We start from the raw sequence: 15,393 nt of genomic DNA on the forward strand, positions 1-15,393 counted from the left end.
TATACATGGATCTGACCCGACCCAAATGACCCATCGGATCAAAATTTGTAGGCATGGACCTGACCCGAATGATCCGTCGGGTCAAAATTTGTTAGCATGGATCCGGATCGAATCTGGGTCCAAAATTAGAACCCGAACAAGAAACCGGATCAGATCGGGGTCACTCAGGATCCGATCCAACCCTACCCATTTGCTGCCCTACATCTACCGCCGGTGACGAGGCAACTCGCCCCAGTGTATGATGATAAATACACCTCCATTTTCAAATGATGCACCCCTTTTCTTCTTCTCTCAATATCTTGAAAAGTATGATCGAATATTATACGGATCTCAATTCATATGAAATTGGGATCAATAATTACTAAAGTCGGTGAATTGTGGTTTTTACGCGTCGTAGGTGTGCCGACTTCGCGGCCAACTATAAATAGCTGCACTCGGTAGGGACCCTCGACTATTGACCAAATAGAGAGGGCGTGCGAGCGTCTCTCGGTTCTTGTAGAAACCCTAATCTTGTGTTCGAGGAGCTGCGAAAAATCTCGATCCCTGCCCCTTTTCTTCGAAACCGTGGGAGCCCTATTCTTTGAGGAGGCGCGAGAGATTTTCCAGTTTTTCTGTTTGAAACTCTAGCTCGTCGAGCGAGGAGTTCTCTTTCTCCTGCGGATCCGGTGAGTTTTGTTGTTTTATCGATCTATCTCTTTTTCTACCTTTTTTCTGCGTCTCTTGTGGATTAATCTGAAGATATTCTTTTTCGACGTTGTCTATCTGTATCTTGTATTATTATTATATATCCCTTTCTCTTGCGGATCCGGTCAGTTTTGTTGTTCTATTGATCTATCCCTTTTCTGCATTATTTTTTTTCCGTTTTCTTGATTGATCCGAAGATATTTTTCTTCGACTTTGTCTATCTGTATCTTGTATCATTATTATGTATACGCTTGTTTCTTGGAGGAATGATCTGGAAACCCCACGTTTTATAACTCTTTCCTCTTTGTCGGTGTCGGTTTTCTTTTTGATTATTAAGTGATAGAAACTGTAGATTGATTAAAATCTCTGAAATTTTGTTTTTTGAGCATGATTATGTGAAGAACGTAAAATTGGTAGGGCTGATTGACGGGGCCCTATGGGATTGCTATTGTAGGGTTTCGTGTTTTAACCTCCTTAGAGCATGGGATGGTTTCTTGTTTGGGTTCTTTGATTTATTTGTTCTATTGGTCTGATGAAGGGATAAGTTTTGGTATTAATTTGTTTTCAAGATAACGGAACCATATTATTTCTGTTTGAGCTTTTCTAGAATATACATGGAGTCTATTGGAGAATTAATGGGAATAATTTGAATGGATGGTGCTGAAAAAACTTGACAGATTTGATCGTTGTTAGGATTCTGGCAAATATATATGGTTTCATATGGGGAAAGAAATATTCAAACTAATTAGTAATCGCTTTCAGTAAAAAGTGTGCGATTCGATGCTGAGATTCAGAGTGTTCTGCCTGAGTATTTGTGTCTATGTTATCGGTCAAAGATTGGTGTAATACTCCATGCCCCAAGGAAGAGAGAAAATTCTAGAGGTGTCTGAACATTGCTTAAAATGAATTACCCTGGCAGTCTTGGTGCCCCATATTTGTGAGTTGTGTGAATAGTATTGTTATATGTTCTCAAAACCTGTTGATTTCCCAACAATAGTGCCGCAGTGCTGCTTGGGTTGCTGTGATCTGTAAAGGAAAGTGTTCTTGGTTCACTAATTACAGTAAAGAATATGTCTTTTCACTTATTAATGGTTCTAGGAAAAGCATACCCGATATCATCAGATAACTATCTAGCAAAATTTAAGCAAAACTGGAAAAATGTCAAGTAAAATATATCTCAGCATTTAAAATATGTCATCCTTTTAATAGGCATAAGCATCTTGATTAGCAATATAAATATGATGCTTGTGAGATGCGAATATGAATATCCGGATATATACATGAGTATAGTCTGGTGAAAGTATGTTCAGAAATGGTAAAGATTGAGTGAACATTTTGTAGTAACTGAATTTGCCTTATTAAGAGGGTAAAGGGAAGTATGAACAGATATTGTGTTATGTAGTTCTTAAGAATTCCTAATCTAGAAATTAAAAGAGCCATAACACTGTCAAGGGATTATTCTTATAAAATTATTCTTTTTATTAAGGTTCTTAAGATTCATTTATGAGTACTCTAGAGAAAAACAGACCACTCCAATTGAATCTTGTTGGTATGCATGAGGTAAAAATCTTATGGTCCGATGGAAACTCTATTCTTTGTGAAAACATCCATTAAATACTCTCTCTTTTTATCCATTTTTTTTTCAAATCATCACTTGCATTGTATCTGCTATTATATATTTTGTTGGGGGATGGGATCAGGATGTCCATTAGATATTCTTCTTGATTCTTGAAAGATAAAGTCATCAGTCACTAACAGCTAGTTGGCATTATCTGCGGGTGTCACTTTCTTACCATTCTTGTAGGTAATCATTTATACACATCTATATCTACAAGACTAATTGATAAAAGGGGGAGAAGTTGTAGAGAGCAGGGGCATTGGTTATCAGTGTCTTTTTTTGTGGCGAATACAAAAAAATCATCTTTGCTTCTCCAACCCACACCTTGCTTTTGGGGAAAAATAAAATATAGAGAAAGATATTAATATGAGAGAAACCCCACCATAGATGGCATAAAGCACTCACCTAATCAATAGAAGAATCCTGTGATCAATCTTTGTGTAGAAATTCCATCATGGTCCATGTTTATGTCATCACCACCACCAGTTTCTTTTTTTCTTCTCATTAGCTATTCTTGGATCCCCTTACTCTCCCCAAATCGTGATAGACCATTTGGTCAAATGAATAAAATGTGAAAACATGAGATCTGATCATGTGACCATCATGCAGTCATTGACACAGGCTTATTACTCTTGATTGCCTTGCCTATGGCCTTCTTTCAGGAGGAGGCCATGAAGGGGATAAAGAACTAGGAGATGGGGACATGAAGGAAGTTGGCCCCAATTACACTAATTCCAGAAAGTAGTACTTCCTACTTTCTATTCTTGTATGCAGGCATACTAATTGTTACTGAACACATAATTCTATCTCCTTTTTTTGATTGTTGTGTTCATTAATATCACATGGCTAATACATCTTTAGATATTTTGCATTGAATGACTTATATTTTGTTTAGTATTTATCAACTCCTCTGCAACAAAAATTTACTGATGCACAATGTGCTTTCCCTGCCTCCTCAAGGTCACTTTCATGAGACTTCCAGTGATTGACACAGATGCCTTTTGCTTCTGATGAGTTGTGCCATCTGATTGTATTAGTACTGCTGCTTAATGTTCTTTTGTTTATAATTTCCAGATGGCAGCTAAGCCACTAACAACTGAAGCAATTGCGCTTACTGAGAAAAAAATGGACATGACTTTAGGTATGCCTGTCACTGTCAACCATCTTGCATCAAAATTGCAAAAGCATTATGACAGACATAAAGCTGGCTTTGTAATTCAATGGCTTTATGCTGGTTGTAGATGATATCATAAAAATGTCAAAGAAAAACATGTCTAAAGGGAAAAGACCTCCGAGACAGCCAGTGAGTGATTTGTTTTTTTTTAAGGATTCTATTTGTGCAGGAGCTCCTCTTTGTCATGAAAGCAATGAAGCTAAAACTTTTGAATTTGTAGATCAAAAGCCGAGGCTTCCAGAATGGCAATGCTTCCCAGGGTAACGCTAAGGCTCAGCGATTTATGGATTCTAGATCATCAATTAGACAGGTAAAATTACTTTAAAATATGTTCCTGTCTCAATTTTTTAGTTTTCTGTAAAACACTATTTTTTTTTTTTTTTTGATTTCCTGTCTCTTCATTCTTACAATTCATGTCTCTTTAGGGTGTGCTTGCACAGAGAAGGTCAAATTTTCGTGGGAATCAGTTTCCTGTAACAACAGAGATTGCTAGGAGGGCTGTCGCCATGCCAATTCGTAGAGGGGTTAACTGGAACAGGCCAAGGTACTAATGTTTTATACTCTTTCTGTAGGCTTCTTTTTACCTTTTTTTCTCTTTTCTTTATTATTCTTTTCTGAACTCTTCTATTTACCTGTATTTCTACAGGTAAACCATGGTTTTTTCTGTAAATTTTGGGAAGCCTTCCACATGCATGCAATTGAATTATTATGGTTGTTAGTGGGCCATGGAGGTGTTAGATGGGTCAAATATACATATGAGATGGCTAGTTCATTTATCGGTTTCACTTCTCAGTATTATACAAGATGAGATGTGCCATCTCCATTCCGTTGATTTAGACCTGGGAAATGGCACTTATGCAGAATGTTTGCACTGCTTCATTTTGGACATATTTCATATATATGTTGGGGGCATATATGCAGTTTGAGCAATGCCTGAATAAATTTGGTTGAGTAACTGCTTTAGTTTAATGATTAAGAGCTCTATCTGGTTCGCATACTGGCAATGGTGTTTAAAATTATATATGCACTTGCTATTTCGCTAGCGAACCGTAGAGGATGAATTGGAATTTTTTTACAATCATCCTTTTCTGCATCTGGGAGTTCGATATCTCATTTATGATGCTGCAGAGTTGGTAGATATTTGGCCTATGGTTCATCTACTGACATGGAAGGAAGCACTTGGATCATAACAGTTGAAGTATAAATTTTGTTTCATAGTTTTTTTTTGCATTTTCTGAAGGGAAGGTATGGTGTCTATGACATGCTTCTGTTACCTCTACTTATCTTGGATTCTCAGATCTCTTACTGTTCTTTAAAGATTTGCTACTTCAGATATAATCAGTTTCTTCATGTAGACCTCCATGATGGTACACATTCTGCGTACATGGGTTCTGCAACATTAGTTGTTTGTTCAAGGATTTGGACTTCAGGATCGTTGTTGTACATGAGTTTAATTTGTCTATCTGAAACTTATGATTTGCCTGTCTGAAACTCATGAGCTTCATTTATAGCATCCTCAGAGATGTAGGAATTTATACTTGAGTCACTCAAAGTTTCTAAGGGAGAGTGGATCTGCTGTCACTATACAGACGTGAATCCTTATATTGTGTCAACTTTGCCCCTTGTATCTTGAGCAACCTACTGGGTTGAATGGTGGTATACAAACATGGAAGTGACTTGTTATTCTGAGTCACACCTGTAGGTAAACCCCTACTTGTTTTAAAAACTCGAAGATCATCGAATAGAGGGCAATGGAGACTTGAGATACCATATTTAGATTGGCAAGTGTATTGCCAATGCAGGTGCACCTGAAGTGCTGGCAGTTTCAATTCAGACATGGAGTCTCCATTGTGCAAAGTAATTTCCAAATTGTTTCTAGGAGTTCCGCGTCTGTCTTTCATCTTTCTGAAGCTCTTTGGTTGCTGGGTTAGTACTACCATGTCAATGAAATGTGATTTGGAAGAACTCTTATATGAGTTCAAAGAACTTTTGCAGTGAATGATGGTGGACTTATTCACTGATGTCATGGCATCGCACACTTCTATCTGGCTGCCAATATGATAGAATGGTGGACTACTGGGGAACACATTCTCCATACCTCTGTATTTCTGAGTGATGACAAACTGCTGATTGTGGATGTAAGTGAGACTGGCCATGTCAGTGAAGGCAGAGTTATTCAGTTTCTGGGCAGTTATATCTGGTTTATTTAGTCTCTTTCTTATTATAACTTGCTTTTAAAAGATGATGGTAAGCAAGCTTCAAACTTTATGTGAAGTATGATAGTTCTGTGCAGGCATGAGAAAAATATGCTTTTATTTTCACCCATTCTCTTACAAGTCCTTTGTAAACAGCAATGTTGAATTTACTGTTATTGTTTCCTATTACTAACAATTGCTTGTTGAATCAGAGTTGCAGTCGCATCAGTACAAAGGAAGTCTGCTGCTGATAGCTTTGCTGGAAAGGTAAACCTAAATTTCCATTTACCTCGAAAATAATATGGGCAATGGATAATCCTGGTCCACTTTTGATGTCTGATCTATATTAGTAATATGTATCAAATGGTATGCATGATTACTTTTCACTTACGAGTCATTTCCTGTCACGGATAGTAGTTTAACATAAGATCAGACATTGTGCCTGTTTTATCGTTCTATTTTGGTAACATTGATATTATAATAGTTGTGAGAAAAGTTTTTGAGTTTTGGTCAAATTTGTGGCCTAAACTGTCAAATTTCATAGCTTTGGCTAGTTTTGGCTGAAAATGACGGAAACTAGCCACGACCTCTTTTTGAAAGTTTTGTTTTTGGTTTTTATTATTTAATTATGTCGGGATATTTCTTTATTTCTTTAAGCATACTGAATATATAGCATCGATTTTAGCAGCCCTTCCCCCTTCTTCTCCCCTTTTCTTCCCTGGCTTCTTATGTTCCTTGAGGTAAAAGGGGCAATAGATGGTAAACATAACTGTGATGGGCGAAGGCCTTTGAAAGAGCCTTATTGTGGTACTTTATAAAGAGTAAATACTAATTCCAACAACTAAATAGAAGATGCTACCATTCATAGTAATGATGCCTTTTTTATATAATATAAATACAACATTCGGAACTACATTTAGTCTAAATAGTCACTCAACCAAAAGAAATATGAGAAAGTAATGCTCAAATTCAATATAAAGATTTGAACGGGCTAGGCATTGACAAGCTTTGCTGTTGCTAAATGAAGTGAAACTTTCAAACGATTGAAGTGTAATATATATATGTGCGTGTGCGCATGTTTGTAGTACAAGATACCAATATACTTTGTAAATTTTACTTATGCAATATCAACTTCAGCCCAAAACAGTTAAAACTTAAAACTAAACATGCAAGGTATATATTGAAACATACTCAAGTATTATACAATAACTTTTTTTTTTCCTTTCCCTTTTTTTCATTGCTTTAATTTTTTTCCCTGATTTCTATTATTGAAGTCTTGAAACTTGAAGCTAATTAAAATCACCAGAACCAAAACTCCTGAATCTCGCCCAAAATTGAAAATGTAACCAAGTTTTCAAGCTTTAGTGGTAAGATTATGTTTTGCAATTGTTCTTCAAGATTTTCTTTCTGAACTATGGCTTGTAAAGTGATTTAATTAATCTGAGAGTAAGATGGTTCTTTGTTTTCAACTATTCTTGAAAGATAAATTTTCAAGGACTGGACTGATTTTTCCTCGACAAATACTAGGCTTGCTGTAGAATGTGATGTTTCATTCTGGTGTTGTTGTGGGTAGATGACATTTTTTTTCAATTTACCGACTTGTTGCTAGCAAAATTTAATGGTTATAGACAGTGGGGATAGTTTTATAGTTTTCAATTTCAGTTCTCTTTTCTGTTTTGATTCCATCCATGGCTGATTTAGATGGAATTTGGATTATGTTCTTTGCTGATGGTCTATAGATTCTGCTAAACAATATATGCAGGATAAGGTGGTTTCCAAGCAGAGGCCACAGACGTTGGATGCACTGTTTGCAAATATGAAGGAGCAGAGGATGAAGGCGATGTCCCAGCATGCGATCAATGGTAATGGCCATCAGACTGCACCAAGGTTTCGTGCCCAGTGGCGGGGCAGAGGTGGAGCTGCACCTCGTGGTGCTGCCCGCCGGTTTGGAAACTATGTCAAGTAATAGCATTGGTGTTCCCCCGTATATGTTCATCCTTGAATCAATATCCATTATGTGCTGCTAAGTGATGCTTGTACCATGTTCTCCTTTGAAATGGTGCTGTTGGTCGCACAGAAGATGAGTGGAAGGGACAGCACTGCTGCTGCGCTGTCACTTCATTCCCCCCTGGATTTTGCATCTTCTGCAACTTTAACTGGTTGAGTGTGCTATGATGTAGTCCGTTTCCCCCTTTATGACAAATGTTCAACGAGATTGCCTTTTGATTCCTGACTTTTGAACTTTGACTGCATTTTATATTAGTTGTTTCCAGGATTCTCTTCTACCCCACTTAATATTAACGGATCTGAATGATTGATTTCAGTTGATCCCCTTCAGCTTCTGTATTATTTTCGAGGGGGGGCTGCCGCATCAGCTGGTAGTGTAATGGTTGGTGACCCTGGATTCGATGCTGGTATTGGGTCGGAATGGGGCTTGTTGGAGGAAGCTCATGGATTGGTGATCGAGGGAATCAATATCCATGGTGTCTGAAGCTAGTTAGGGTCTCTCTAGCTTGTGTTTTCAAGCAGAAGGGGAGGATATTCATGTTTGCATGCTTGACCAGCGTAGAAGCAGCAGTTAAGCTGCATAATTGAGATGATAATGCTGGTAGCTCTACCTTGTAAGCTGAAAATGATGATCTTTCCCTTATGCTGCTGTTTTATTTACGGGTGCAGGGAAAATTGAAGTGCGAGATATATTGGCATCGAATGCTACCGGAGTACCTCCAACTGGGTGCTACCAATGCAGCTTAATTGTTGTGAACTTGTTTGAGTGGGTTCTCCATATTTACTGGGTAATGAGAGAACGTTCTTCCGTTGTTGGTCCTTCTGCGGTGGATGAGAGCATATATGTTCATTTTGCACCTGCGGGTTGCGTGTGGATGTGTGGCTCAGGCGAACAAGAGCAGGCGGCAGTCCCATTATCTTCAAACCTGCTTACGGTCTTGGATCCAAGTAGGGCTGCGATGAGCAGCGAAAGGAGCAGCCCAAACCTTGTAATGGTTTTTCAGTGAGTTCAGTAGGGCTTGGGGGCCAAGAAAGAGTGTTGATTGTGATCCAAGTTTTTGGCATGCAGACTGTAGGTTTAACAATTTACGAAGTAGACAAGGCTATAATCAGGGGACAAAGTGGCCGATAAGGCGATTACTTTAATCCCAACAAAAACAGGGAGCCATAAACTTAACATGAAATGGTGGTGCCCGTTGCTCCAGTCTCATGACGTGGTTGATAAAATCCTCTGCGCGGTGCTTGAGAGATTCCCCTCAAACCATTTGGAGGCAGCAGAACCAACCCACCTAACAAATTTGGTCACAGCAGGCAGTCTCTGATTCATCACAACTAATAACAGGAAAATAATAACAGGACGTAGTGTCACATCCCGCAAGAAGAAACTCGAGAGGACACAATGCACATAAAAAACATAGCAACTCTTTTGACGGTATGAGACGAGTTCTGGATTCATCACAAAGAAACTCTGATTAGGGTAGGGTTGCATTCATGACAGTTTAGTGTCGCATAGCAACTCTCTGATTAGGGCTGGACGATGGTTTAATCGTCACAAAGAAACATGTCGTAAAGGCACTGACGATGCTGAAGTCATAATCTCATGCAATGGTTTCATGGCATTCCAACACGAAGGACTTCATACCTGTCATTCAAGATCGGGATAGAATCTCATTTTATTCAAAACTTTTTTATAGGAGTTCAGCTCTGCGCCCATCAAGCAACAGTCATTACAGCAAAGCAGATATCCCAATGACACGGGTTTTCCTTCAGCAAGCAAGGCGCCACATACAATCTTCGACATCGTCCACTGAGAGGCTCTCATCCTGGTGGCTTGCACAGCTATCTGTGCTATTAGCTTTAACCATTTCCTAGTGCAATGTATACAATTACTTGCGTGGCCTTGAAACCTCACATTCTTCAGTCTTTGCAAACCTTCCACGCACCCTTGGTTGACTCTCTGCTAGAGCCTTCCTGCAAGCATACTGAAAATACAAAATTTATCACCTTATACAGTTTCATGAACAACTTTAGAGTAATAAAAATGTAGATAGAACCAAATTGGATACATGTGGTAGTTAGCAATAAAGTAATCGATTAATTTCATTGATCAACAACTTATAGATTAGCTTTCGGCAGGCACTGGTAATCGATTATCTAATAAATTATTTTTGCACTGCAAACCTGTGATGCTGGTTAAGATGAAATAAGACCACTTTAGAGATAATTAATAAAGATCGGTCATCAAAATGGGTTAATAATAGTATGATGAAATGGGATTGCAGTCGCTATAAAAATTATCTAAGCCGGATGAAATTTGATGATGAAATTACAAAGTAAAGAGGTGGCAGTAAAAGATCACATATAGAGGCCCTTGGTTTGTGTCCTTTACTGTTTCTTTTTTGCGGGCCAGGGGGAATTTGGGATTGTGTCCATCCTCGCCAACATAAAAGATGAATTCTAAGAACTGAAAAGTGGAAATAATCCAAGTAGTCATTGCAAAGTATTTGAGGGGTTATGTCATCAACAATTAGCCACATGTGAAGAACCAAAAAGTACAGTGCAAAGAACCTTGAGATGATTGCAGTTCTTATGCAAGCCTTTAAATGTTGCAATCCTTCTGCAAGCTCGCATGTCAATGGCTTACCATTGTTGGTTGAACTTGGAGGTGCCACCAAAGAGGCTGAAGGCTTTTGCCGTTTTGGTCATTCCAAGGCAGTGGGAGTAGAAGAAAGAACATGTGAATAGGAGGCTGTGGTATGAGTGGAATACGTGGCTGTTGAGGCAGTTGGGGAAAAGGGAGGATTGGGATGGAGTAGTGGTTATGTAGAGATTCTTTAGATTGATAGGATTTTATAAAATTTATATGACAAAATTTAAATAAATAATTAATTTTTTTCCTATGTAAGCATATTCAATAGACCCAAAGACATTAACTCCTGCTTTTCAATGTAGTATACACTCACCAGCAAAGTAACTGGGAATGTTTTCTTTATACTTCAAGACACATTGTTAGGAAATCATCTATTGTTCTTTCGTGGTTAAGGCTGGTTGGGTTTTCTCCTAATGGTCTCCACTCATCAACAGTTCTTTTTCTCTTACATCTTCATTATAAAACATAAAAGACATGAGCTCCTCATAGAATATTTAGCTACAGCAAACTTCTATATGAGATGAATCACTCACAGATACCACGACAAGTTTGGAACAGTAACTAATTTGTTCTTCTAGAAAGTAATTATACTCATCTTTTTGTCATGTTTGTCAATGGTAACAAAATAATAACTCTCATCATTGACTGGATGGAAGCAAATATCATAGCTACACTTTGCCAGATTGGCACACTCATCATTTGTATGCTCAGAACTCGAAGAAAGGTGGAAAGTTGAAAAGATGGTTGTTAATTATTTACCTTGATTTTTCTGCCAAAGTTTCTCTTAGTCTTCTTCTTCCTGTATCTGGAAAGTTTTTGCCTTCGTTCTTCACTCTTGAGGTCACTGATGGTTAAAAGCCGCTCAAATGAAGAACGAACAGCACTTGTGCTTCCAAAATTTGCATTATTATTGTCAAGATTCTGTCAGAAAAACTCACAATCAATGACCCTCAAAATCCTGTAGAAATTACAGGCACATCTAAACATCTGAGTATGCTTGACATCAAACCAAACAATACCTAACTGCGTGCAGACAATTATTTCACTGCCATGCAGTCAGGTGTGCTGGAGATTTCCCCAGTCATTGCATATCTAGGTAAAAGCAAAATATTTTTGAAAACAAATATTCTTGAGGGCATGGACGCTTCTGTCTTGAAAAGTTTGTCCAAGCTCCATAATGCCACAAGCACCTAAAAAGTGCTGCCTCTAAAATAAGTTTTATGCAAATTATTATATAAAAACGCCATTGATTTTTTTTTCAGAAAAATTCTGCACCAATGTTTTTATACATAAATTTCCATCATAGCTATGACTCATGCATTACTTTGTTAATAACCTTTCTATGAAATCAGTATAAATAACAAGAGTTGTAGGACCAATTCGGAAAACATAAAAGAAAATGGCTGCCATTTAGCATGGTGCACCATACCATTTACCAGGTGCATTTTACTTCCAAACAAAATTGATACACATTAGCAAATGGACACCATAGGCACTTCTTAAAGCAAGTGCCCATTTTTTTTAACAAAAATGCTATTTTGAGTTTGGCCAAAGGAAAGACAACTATTTGACAAAGTTATTCTAATAAAATATGTTCCAACGTTTAAGCAGAGAACTCTGCTATGGAACTGTTATTCAGAAGTCAGCTCTTTTTTTCTTCCATCTTTTGCTTGGGAGAACTTAGCCAGTGATATGCGTTCCTTTGTCCTTTAATTTTACTTGCACAAACCTATCTAAGCTTAATTTTATTATTCCGATATTATGAAGTCTGTGGGCCTGAAATTTTAAATTTGAATAATGGCACAGATATTCAAGGATCACTCATCTTTGATTATAATCTAAAAAAGAGTTTTTTAAAGAGAAAATATCACAATATCTTGTTTTTTAATGTTTCCTACTAAATCAAAGCCAGCATAAACCAGGATATGGAAAAGAAGAATAAAGGAAAACAACCAGTTTGGAGAACTGGTTGATTTATTCTGACCTGAATATCTCCTTCACTGTATGCTCTCCTCATTCCGAATACAGCTTCAAAATCCAGGCTTTGAAAATCAAGAAAGTTTGGTCTAGTTGTGCTACCACAGATCCACTCCATTGAGGTTAGATTTCCAGAGCTGACACTTCTCTGCAATTGTCCTTCTGCAACTAATCTAATTTTCTCTGAACTTGAATCTTCTTCTGTTTGCACTGCAGGAATCTTTGCATCTAATACCTCAGAAAATGATTCTTTAATTGCAGATTTCTCTAGGAGGTCCTTCTTGCACTCGTAGAAGACATCATTCAGTAGTTGATCGGTTTGGACAAACTCCATATTCCCAACCTTAGATGTTTCTGTGATGACATCATCTCCTCCAGATATAATGGACATGGCAGCTATCATGGGATCAAGCGGAAGAACTGGTTCTTCTATGATGGGTTCTGGAGCTTTGAATAGATCCCCTTCTCCACCTAGGTCATATTCTGATATAATGGAAGTGTCCATCATGTTGTCCTATAGAAGAAAATCAGAGTTAACAAAATTATTTTTCTATCCTCAGAAACTACTAGCTTCTTCCACAACATATGTAGTTTTTCTTGTTCTGGTTGGTTGTATTTTTGAGAAGTAAATAAAGAGCAACTGAAAAATAGTATATCTTTGTTAAGAGAGATGCCATGGTATAGAGGTAGACACAGTCCATATATTGCTTCCACCAATAGAGAAGTTTTCATTCTTAACTTGTTGCCACTTCAGGCTGTAATTTTCATCTTGTACATGTATTTTTGCAGCCATCAAAGACAACTATTGGTATTGTAGTTTGAAGAGTTCTTGGAGATTATTAATACAAACAATGAGTTGATAATTTTTCTGAGTGTCATATGTAGCTGTGCAGTGGAAGTGTAAATTTTTCAAGTAAACACACACACACAGAGAGAGAGAGAGAGAGAGAGAGAGAGAGAGAGAGAGAGAGAGAGAGAGAGGATGCCTAATTGAATCCTTGGAAGGAAATTTCTGGATCCTCAGACATTTTCTTCATCCAACCATTAACCGAGTACCAACATCTTTTATTGATCTAGTACCCTATTGTAGTACAAATTTGGAATCTTCACGCACTGACCAATGTAGAACCACAGAACGCAATGCAACCTAAACCTACAAGTAGTGTAAAACCAAAAATCTAAATGAAAGAAGCACATGAAGAAAAAGAAGAAAATAACAATAAGCAAAAAAAAAAGGTAACTATACATGATCGTATTTATTTTCTTTCTGCACAAACAGAATCGAAATTAATAATCCCAGTTAATTATACGGTCCAAGAAACTCATCATTTCATCAGATTGCGTTGTTGTTAGTAATAGTTAAGATATTCTGCTACCAGATATATGAGGAATTTCTTATCTCATCACCCCTTTATATCCAAGACCAAATGTCAAAGGAATTTTCATGGAATAAAGATACGAATAGATTCTTGATAAGCACAAGCAGGTGGATATCATTACGATAGCAGAGGAACTGTTATAAAAGTTCCACTTTTTCCCTTCTTTCCGATACTAAAACCTGTGAAGAGCAAACAAAATAACCAGTAGAAACAGCTTGAATCATAAGCACTAGGAAATCAATAGATCAAGAATTTGCCACTTCAACAACAATTTCAAGAGGTTCACCGTGATGATCCAGTTGCAACATTATGTGCCGTCCATGATGCATTTAAGCTACAAGAGATTACTACTCATCGTATGCAAATTCATAAGTGAGCAGAATCAACACAAGTTCCAGACTACTCAGTAAAATCAGAATTTTGACGTTAGCCAAAGAAAAAAGAGAGTAGAATTAGAGAGTAAAATCAAATTCCTCGGCAACCTAACCGTTCAACGGATGATTGTTTGATATGCTTTTAAAATCTACTCTTGAGATGATTTTTCCATTATTAACCAATCTCTGAGGGTGAAGGGGAAAAAAAAAAAAAGCAGCCCAGGGCCACTTCGGTAAAACCAGCGAAGACAGTGAGCATTCAGGTCATTCAGACCCAGTCACGGAGCTCCTCCACATGGCCGAGCCCATGGACTCGGCGCAGTGCTTCCGTTCTTTTACCAAAACACCCACAAATACCCCTAAAACTCCCTTTTTGCCCTTTTTCTCTTCTACATCCTTTTTCCTTTCTCAGAAAAGGAAAGGATGAAGAAAGAAAGAAAGAAAGAAAGCAAAAAGAAAGAAGTAGAAGAAAAGCATTCATCTCAATCGATCAACCCCTTTTAAATTCTTGTTCCAATAAAAAAAATAAAAATAAAAATAAAAAAAAGATGGGGAGGTGGGAGTAAATTACCATGTAGGGTCCACCATTTGTCAGGCTGGTGTCCCAGGGTGGCAGATGAGAGTAGTGCTGCTGGTGGTGGGGGGGCGGCGGCAGCGGCGGTAGCTCCGACGGAGACTCCTGCAAGAAAAGATACTGAAGCCCTGCTTCCGCGTACATCTCCTCTTCCCTTCCCGTCCTCTCTTCTCTTCCCGTCCGTCCTCTCTCTCTTCTTCTTCCTTTCTAGCTATGCTTACAAGAAGTGATGCAAAGAGGAGACCGACAGGAACGGGAGAAAAAGAAGGGGATGGCAGCCAAATATATAGACGAGGAGGTGGGGCGGGACGGCAAATCCAAAGCGTTTCCATCCCTTTCCCTCGGCCTCCCACCGTCGGCTGAGCTGATTCGGTGATTCGGTGAATGCCTTCCTTTGATGATCAGCTGTTCCACCCAGCCCACCAAATAGCATTTACCTAGATCCTCCTCCACCTTTGGATCCTTGTCTCGTGTGGGGCCCACAAGCAACTGATGTTTTCCGGCCCTGGGCTCCCAAATTGGGGAGGAAGTGGAGGTTATTAGTTGGACAATTTATAAAATCCTGTTGCACCCATATGGATATGCTGTTGTGCTCCTTGGACTCAATTATGGGGAACAAAATTTTTTAAACTCCAGTACAAAGAAGAATATTCCTCGAGTCCCAGTTGATTTAAAATAGTATCCTTTGTTTGTCATGTTTGATGGTATGTCTATGCTCATAAGAATTGGGTTGTGCTCTATTTGGTTCCAGCTAGTAATGC

General features: G+C 38.2%; 2 protein-coding genes across 3 annotated transcripts; one reads left to right on the forward strand and one right to left on the reverse strand.

Moving 5' to 3' along the window:
* Window positions 1–449: 449 nt before the first annotated feature.
* LOC103709518 (uncharacterized) lies at window positions 450–7,901 on the forward strand. The gene is made up of 7 exons (XM_008794925.6): window positions 450–665; window positions 3,377–3,443; window positions 3,544–3,605; window positions 3,697–3,786; window positions 3,902–4,020; window positions 5,884–5,938; window positions 7,434–7,901. The coding sequence occupies exons 2-7, from the start codon at window positions 3,377–3,379 to the stop codon at window positions 7,635–7,637; spliced, it is 597 nt and encodes a 198-aa protein (XP_008793147.1). The 5' UTR covers window positions 450–665; the 3' UTR covers window positions 7,638–7,901.
* Window positions 7,902–9,323: 1,422 nt separating this feature from the next.
* Window positions 9,324–14,896, reverse strand: LOC103709519 (uncharacterized). 2 transcript variants are annotated; one of them, XM_088704852.2, is made up of 5 exons: window positions 14,630–14,889; window positions 13,292–13,458; window positions 12,313–12,819; window positions 11,088–11,249; window positions 9,324–9,660 (listed from the first exon to the last, which is right to left on the reverse strand). In XM_088704852.2, the coding sequence occupies exons 3-5, from the start codon at window positions 12,811–12,813 to the stop codon at window positions 9,565–9,567; spliced, it is 759 nt and encodes a 252-aa protein (XP_088560978.1). In that variant the 5' UTR covers window positions 12,814–12,819; window positions 13,292–13,458; window positions 14,630–14,889; the 3' UTR covers window positions 9,324–9,564. The 2 variants fall into 2 exon arrangements, with proteins under 2 accessions (XP_088560978.1, XP_008793148.4); XM_008794926.6 differs by lacking the exon at window positions 13,292–13,458 and having other exon boundaries at window positions 14,630–14,896.
* Between the last annotated feature and the right edge of the window lie 497 nt (window positions 14,897–15,393).

This window comes from Phoenix dactylifera, chromosome 9 (genome assembly GCF_051530095.1).
Source record: "Phoenix dactylifera cultivar Ajwa chromosome 9, Ajwa_hap1_PhDact_Kaust_v1.1, whole genome shotgun sequence".
In the NCBI taxonomy this organism is placed as follows: domain Eukaryota; kingdom Viridiplantae; phylum Streptophyta; class Magnoliopsida; order Arecales; family Arecaceae; genus Phoenix; species Phoenix dactylifera.